The sequence below is a fragment of the Geosmithia morbida genome, assembly GCF_012550715.1.
Source record: "Geosmithia morbida isolate 1262 chromosome Unknown scaffold_25, whole genome shotgun sequence".
NCBI lineage: Eukaryota > Fungi > Ascomycota > Sordariomycetes > Hypocreales > Bionectriaceae > Geosmithia > Geosmithia morbida.
Genome location: NW_023336212.1, coordinates 23,969 through 31,799, shown reverse-complemented (window position 1 = coordinate 31,799; position 7,831 = coordinate 23,969). Strand labels below are relative to the sequence as shown.

Genomic DNA, 7,831 nt, shown 5'->3' with positions numbered 1-7,831 from the left:
TAGCACTCGGTTCTATCGTCTACTCAAGAGTAGTATATCATCGTTTGTAAGGGCAGTTGGGAGGACAGGACGCTTCGCCATCGTTCCTCTTCTCTTCTTCTCCTTTTTTTTTCTCCCTCCAACGCCGCGTCAGTCCGGTGATGATATCCGGCAGAGAGGGAATTGGAGAAGCGGTCGGAGTCGACATCCAGAAAGTTCCACTTTACAATAAACATGTATCCTGCAATATGTAATAGCACATACCGAGCATGGACGCCGGTCCCTCAAAAGACGACGGGCAACTGGCCATTGACGAGCACGGCAGGGAACATACCTACGGTATTATATCCGTCCCTTCATGCAGAGCGTTACACCGCACGAGCCACGGCTGCGAGCCACGGCTGCAAGCGGTAACGTCTGAGAGCCTCCTTGCGGGCAGATCCTGGTCATCGGTTTACCGTACTCCGTAATAGTAGGGTCCCCCTGTGGGTACGCATTGTGGTCCGTCGTGGGGGCATGTCACGATACGACTGCATATCTGCGGTTCCTGTGACATTGCTCGTATATCTGTAGTCATGTGTTGCCATCACCGAGAGCAGACGACGTGATGGCAGGGGAGTAAGAAAGAAAAAGATTTTTTTTTTAAACGATTTAAAATTTAGAGATTTTTTTCTTCATTTTTTCTTCATTTTATTCTCAAAAAAAAAAAATTCTTCATGGACATGAACGCGACCGGCCGACCTTGTCCCGGCTCGACTCTTTCGTCCAAGTAGCAGACATGGCTGCCCAACGTTCAAGTATTGCTCAATAATACCCATCCTATCATCTCCAATATATCATCATCTGCTCGTGATATCCCCCCCCCCCCGGTATCATATATACTGGGGAGAGAGGGGGGGAGAGACAGACAGCTCATGGGTGATAATACCCCGTGATATTCCAGGACTCCCCACTACTAAAGGGGGACAGCAACAATGGTTTTCCCCGGACCTTGGGAATACCATTCCACCTGGCCCCTTATCTTCTCTCCTCTCACTCTGACACGGATCTACAATATGCGCCGCTATACCCACACACGGGCCACCGCCGTCGCCGCAGCTCTATGGAGCCTCATGTTGCCTCTTATATCCACAAGGGGACCACGGCCCCACATTCCCGGATTACTACTATGAGATTTGAGCTCTCCTACTCTCTCTCTCTCTGCTCTTCTTCTTCTTCTTCTTCTTCTTCTTCTTCACCTTCTTCACCTTCTTCACATGTGCTAGAGCCTAGCGGCTAAGAGTACGCATTGCGACGCCGCAATTACTACCCAATTGTTAAGCCCCAGAGATACCCATGGAAAATCTTCATTCGTGTACGAGTCATGATACGGGATCGTCGGGACCCTCTCTGGTCCCTTTGTCCCTTACGCCAGACCGCTCCCCGGCCGTGCTTCCGTCTCGCATGTCGCTTACAGGTAACCTGTGCAGCCTTCAGGGGTTTGTTCTCAACTCCTCTGCGACTAGCAAGTATCGGTACGAAGCCATCGTGACATCTCGGGATGATGGGCCTTGGCTGCTCAGCTATGCGTGCTTGCTCATCCCGTGTATCTATCCGTCCGTGCTCTCTTCCTTCCTATTGCGTCTCATCCCCTTCATCTACATCCTGCCACGGTCAGCAGGCATGTCTGCAGCGTCATGAGTATGACCTGGAGTAGGGATCCTCTCCTTCCATCTGCGATAAATATGCCACATCGTCACGGGAACCACCTTACAGCTTGGTCGCAATCCGAACCGGGGGAATACCTACTCAGCTGAACTCTTCTCCTGCGCATTCTTCGCATTCACCGGTAACGTATCGAGCATCACCAGTATTGTCACTGGTACGCTTTGTTGCGGCCCGGTCGTTACTCCGTACAAGGACTGCCATGATGTACTGTGCCCTTTCGGGTCATCCCCTCGCCCCGTCAGCGTCAACGTCACCGTCAACGTCACCGTCTTGGAGGCTCGCCAGTTCCCGACTCGTCTGTAGACGCAGCAGATGAGTCCGTCGAGAGAGGCTGCTGCAGTCAAGCTCTGCACCGTGAGCTCCGGTCTCTGTCCACCACGAGCCCTTCCGCCGCCTGTGTGAATCCACGGATTGGCCCGAATCCGGCATTTCGTGTCTTGTCGTTACCGATGAGAGAGCGCCTCGGGATCTCGTCACGGCCACCACCGGGGGACGCGATGTGACGCCTGACCTGTTCCCGTAACGTCCGTCCTTGCTGAAGGCAACGTCCGGAGCTCGTCCGGAGAGCTCATCTGTCGTCTCTGCTGGTCTTGACTCCTTCTCAGTTTCTTGCCATGGTCGAGGAGTTTTTTTTCTTCTTCTTTTTCTCTCTCACGGTCAGGAACTGAGAGAGCTGCAGGATACCATCATCTCTCTCTCGTGACGGTGATCCTCCCCTGTGCCATGATAGCCCGTCTACTGATGATGTGTTTCATCGGAGTCCCCCATCAGGGCCGGCTGAGTCTCGTCGAGACCAGCCCTGCTTACTGCTGACACGTCTGCGGGTGCCTGTGGAATCACAGACTAGTATACGTTGGAGAGGATACGTGTATATTTCGCTCGGTAACTCTCATCAATACATACTACCAATAGTGTGGTGTCGATATGCCGCTTTTCATATCATCGCTTCATCTCGTCATCGCTCGCTATCCTCGTCAACAGAACACAGGATGAGAATCAGCCTCGTGCGTACACCTTGTAAGCCGCCCATCAAGCTCCAGGAGTTCCACCTCACTCCGTTCCGCTTCTGGGTGGCTCCCCACACAGACACCGGAGGATCATACCGCTGCTCTCGCTGAAGTCCACGGCTCCGACGTATGCGAGCCTGCCTCGGCCAACCTCCGCCACGGCCACTGCGGTGGGGGGAGGGGGGTGGGCATTCTGTACATCATAGCTCTAGTTCCGCCTGTACAGCGACTGCGCGGCGTCGACCGACTCCAGACAGATGACGTTTTCCGTGTACCGAGGAGGGAACGCTCGGAGCAGCGCCCCAGAGTCGCGCTGCGAGTTTACCCCCTAGGCGTGGCGGCGCAGTGGCTCCCTGGCGGGCGTCCGGTCCTTGATCTTCCAGGTCAGGCCGGCCTCGTGGAAGAAGGCTTCGACGGCCCAGGACGGCGAGGCTCTGGCGAAGAGGCCCGTGGTCACGGCCACCCCGCCCCGCCTCACAAAATCCAGCACCGCCGTCCGCAGACGATGGTGCTGAAACGTCACCAACGTCTGGTCCGCGATGATCAGGCCCAGGAGACTCGACTCTTGCGATCTCATCCGCTCGATGAGTTGACGTTGCTCCAGAAAGTCCGACGCCACGAATCCTTGCAGCCTCAGATACCCCATGTATACACCCGAGACTGCAGCCTTACTGCCGGTTGACCTCAGCGCGACGACGGCGATATCCGGGTCCATGGCAGAATGGGGAGGGTCCCACAGCGCCTGCGGCCGCCGCCTCCCCCCGACGGACAGGGTGAGGCCTAGCCTTGCGGTGAACCACAGTGAACGTAGGCGAGCACGCTTCGACCCCGGCTGCGTACCCGCAGGGCAGATGAGCCTGTCACCTTCGGAAGAGGTCCCATTCCCCGCATCGTCTGCAGGGCTTTCCCTGCTCTTTGCGTCATCCAGCGTGTCTTGCGGCCTCGCAGATTCCCTCCCAATGTCCATCTCCGCTGCGGGCCCTTCCTCCGGGTGAGGTTGCAATGCGGCACCTTCAGCACGTGTGGTGGTGCCCGCGGGCGCTGCAGGAGATATGACTGCCGCTTCATCCTCAGTGTTGGTCGGTGTCAGCGGCACTCCGATTTCTGCAGAGGGGCCGGGCTTCCTGAAATGTGCAGGAGGTCGGGAGCGCGGATCAGTCCCCTGGGGATCTGCTGGATTCTCAGCCATCGGATCGATGTGAAAATGATGATAGTATATGATGACAGCATCTGGGTCGTCGAGACCAAATAGGAATGATGGATCGTAGAGGGGATATGGAGATGCAGAGGAAGAAGGGTTGGTCGACGTGGGTTGGACGGCGTCGACCAGTCTCGGTCTGGACATCATTGCTGATTTCAGGGAAGGAAGGTAGCGCGAGGAGGAGGGTAGGTGAGGGGGGAGGATGGGAAGGAGCTCTTTTGAGCCCATTGATGACTGGGAAAGATTGAGCAGTTGTCATATCTCGTTGTCAACCAACTGACTTGTTGTATCTATTTTTATCTATCTTCGGTCAGGATGTGCCGGTAGCTCTTGGGTCTACCTTGACTTGCCAGAAAGATCTCTCTTGGTAGATGTCTCTTCGCGCAATGAAGGGACCCCTTCCGGGTCTTCTCCGTATGTACTCGACCCTCTCTCTTCCTTTCCCCCGTCCCTTGAATAACCCCCTTCCCCCCCTTCTACCTTCCTTTCCGGGGTTTCCCTGAGACTGACAGCCAAAAGCAAAGATGTAGATATAACTATAAGAAAACAAAGTAAAAAAAAAAAAAATTTGGACTTTGCAAAAGCAATAAACATTACTAGTTTGTGAGGCACATGTATATTGTGTATGTGTGTGAGATTCCAACAGATAGAAAGGAAAGAAAAAAAGAAAAAAAAAAAGAGTGAGTGTGTGGTGGGTGGAAGTAAGCGAGCGTGAATGGCAGTGCGGAGAGTGAGAGCGTGCGAGAGTGAGTGAGCGGGTGAGCGAGCGTGAACGAGTGTCGGAGAGGATGCTGGCATGTGTGTCATGCGCATGCGAGTGGGATGATGATGGGTGTGGCAGCGTGTGTATGAGAGAACGTGACTAGAACAGGCCGAATGCAGCCGCAGCCGCTAGGCAGACAGGAAGCGCGAGCTCAGACAGCCCAAGGGTGAGCGAAGTACCGGCTGACGCAGGCTTGTCCGGCGAGGAGTCACCACCACCTTCCGATGAAGTCGTGGTCTCCGCCTCGGACGAGCCCGTCCTGTCAGCCGTGCTGGTAGGCGCGTAGGTGCCGGTAGTGGGCGTGGCAGGGGCGGGCGTGACGGTCTTGGAGGAGGACGAGTCGTCGTCCTCGGCGTCGTCGGACCTCGCGGCGAAGCCGATACGCTTCTCGTCCGCGTCGAAGACGGCATAGACGTTCTTGAGGAAGGTGTCGCCGAGAAGCCAGGCGCCCTGGACGGCCTCCTGGCCGTAGATGTTGCTGGTGCACACGCCGTCGCTGTCCTTGGGGGAGATCCAGTCCCGGGGGGAGACGTCGAAGCCGGTGCCGCCGAAGATGAAGGTCAGGGGCATGTCGAGGTCGCAGGGGACGGTGTACGAGGTGCCGTCGTCGGACTCGGCGCCGGGGACCACGGCGTGGACGGCCTTGACGAGGTCGGGGGGGCCGAAGACGAAGGTGGTGCCCGTGTCGATGTAGGACGCCACGCCGCCGGCGCCCGAGCCCTTGCCGTCGCAGGAGACGTCGTCGAGCTGGATGACCCACGAGGTCGTGCTCGGGTCGACGTCGACGTAGGTGATGTCGCCCTTGTAGCGGGTCCGGTCGGCTCCGCCAAAGGTGATGGCGCCGTCGTTGTCGTCGCCGTCCGTGGCGCGGTGGAGCGAGATGCCGAAGACGTTGGCGTCGATGTCGCCCGAGTCGGACAGCACGTCGAGAAAGTTGTCGCTGCTGCCAGAGTCCATCGACAGGCCGAGGATGCCGTCAAAGGCGAAGTGCTCGAAGTCGTCCGAGGTGTCGTTGGCGGCACCCATCCTGTAGTCGAAGCAGATGTCGTCGGTCACGCAGATGGTGTCGGTGAACAGCTCGCCCTTGACCTCTCCCGTACCGTAGGCGACGGAGAAGTCCTGGCCGGCGTCCTTGTACGTGTCCGAGTCGTCCGAGCCAAAGCTGCTGTGCAGGGCGCAGGCCTTGGAGCTGCAGTCGGTACCCATGACCCAGCTCGACCCGGCACCCGTGTCGATGAGCATGTACATGGCCTTCTTCTCGGACCCCAACCTCACCTCGATAAAGTACGAGTAGTCAGTTCCGTCCTGGTCGATGCCTGCCGTCTTGGAGGTGTCGGGGTCCTCGGCCTCCATGACGGAGTACTTGTTGCCTGATCGTTTGGCGACGTCGCTGCCGTCGTGACCGTCGCCGGTGCGGTACTTTTGGGCTAGACGGCCTGCTTCGCGGGCGGCAACCTTGGAGGAGGGTTCGGTCGAGGGCTGGCAGAGTTCTCTGTCAGTTTCGAACGGCCCCTGTTCTGTATGATTTGCCATCTCTCTTCTTTTTTTTTCCAACGTCCTTACCTGACTGCTGCCATGCCGCCTGATGCCATAGGTTACGGCACCATCGTCCCGCGAGTCCAAGCCGGTCTTCTCTTCAAGATCCTTGAGCCATTTCGGGGTGAATGGGTAGAACGCATGCACTGATGATGTACACAAGGCCAATCGTGTGAGGAGCGAGCCGGAACGCATGATGCTGCCGTCCTTGACCTGTCTCGCTCGGTGGGTTCTCGGGGTAGGACGAGTAGCAGAGGGCTGTCGTCGTGGTCGTCTTCGTGTCGAATCAGGCAGGGGGCATCTCCAAGTTAATAGGACGCCGGATGCTGATGGGCGACGAGTTGACGAGAGAAGCGAGACGGGTGAGGAGGAATGGAGGGGAACGAGGTTTCGCGATACGAGGTTGCTGTCCCAAGACTGGAATTCCGGGGTTGCCGCTGCTGCCGTCCAGAGTTCAAGACACGTCCAGGAACCGCCAACACAGCACACCAGATCCGAGAGAGAGGGGGGGGAAGGGAAGGAGGAAGAGAGGAAGGGGATGAATTAATAATAATAATAATAATAATGACAACAGCAGCAGCAAGGTAAGACAATATGAAGCAAAGGAGAGACAGAACAGAAGCAACCAAAAGACGAAGAATGGGGGAAGGTGGGAAGGTGGCGTAGGGGACAGAGATGCACACCGGGGCGTGGGGTAAGAAGGAAAGAGGAGAGGGAAAGAGAGGAAGACGGAGGGATGGAGGTTGGAAGTGATGATGGAGCAAGATACGACTACGGGGAATTGGCGACGATCACACGGGGGTTCCTTACAGCGGCTATCCACTGCTACAGGTACAAGGTACTGCAGGGAAATTGAATATCATTACAGCGTAGAAGTCCAGCAGAGTCTGTACGGAGTAACGACTCCTGCTGGATTTGTCTGCAGATTGCGGCTGGACTGCCTACTCGACTCGTACAGATAGATTGCCCGTACTGCTGCAAGTCTGCCCCGTACAGTCTGCAGGTTATACTCGTATGACATGCGAATGCAGAGCTTCATCTAGCATATCCTCCTTCCTTCCCTCGAGTCTCGGTGACGTGCATCCTATAACCTGTACAGTATTATCACTCGCATTGACCTGCCCTCGTACATGTATCGAATAGTATTCTCCGTACTCGCACAATATCATCAAGCCACGGCCCATGGCCCATCATCACCCTCGTTCCTTCCCCCCCTGCATCTTTTTAGAGTCTCCACACGTCTCCACATGTCTCCACCCTGGCAGAGAACTCTGGGGGTGGTCAGTCCTTATAGACTCTGACTGGTTAGATCTTCTGCCGCCTTCCTGCCCGCCCTGGCCGCCTGTTGCTCTGTTCAGTTGCTTGGTTGCATGGTTGCTTGGCTGTGCCTTGGACCTTTCTTGGCTGATTACATATACAGGTAACATTACATACATTTACAGCGTGTGCGTAGTAGTGATACATGACCCATTACATACCTGTACATGTATGTACGAGTACGTCTTGACTCGCGATACCCTCCTACTAATAACATCCAACAGTCCAAAAAAAAAAAAAAAGATACCAAAAAAGATATTGTATATATCTAGGACTAAGGCAGAGAAAAAAAAAAAAGAAGGGAAAAGAAAGGAAAGGAAA

At 55.8% G+C, this 7,831-nt stretch overlaps 2 protein-coding genes across 2 annotated transcripts; both read right to left on the bottom strand.

Moving 5' to 3' along the window:
• Positions 1–3,021: 3,021 nt before the first annotated feature.
• GMORB2_4776 (uncharacterized protein) lies at positions 3,022–4,041 on the bottom strand (the record flags this gene model as incomplete). Its single annotated transcript, XM_035466750.1, has 1 exon — positions 3,022–4,041. One exon carries the CDS (start codon positions 4,039–4,041, stop codon positions 3,022–3,024), a length of 1,020 nt encoding a protein of 339 aa, XP_035318086.1.
• Positions 4,042–4,756: 715 nt separating this feature from the next.
• On the bottom strand, positions 4,757–6,388 carry GMORB2_4775 (Eukaryotic aspartyl protease; the record flags this gene model as incomplete). The annotated part of the gene is made up of 2 exons (XM_035466749.1): positions 4,757–6,136; positions 6,221–6,388. The coding sequence occupies 2 exons, from the start codon at positions 6,386–6,388 to the stop codon at positions 4,757–4,759; spliced, it is 1,548 nt and encodes a 515-aa protein (XP_035318085.1).
• Between the last annotated feature and the right edge of the window lie 1,443 nt (positions 6,389–7,831).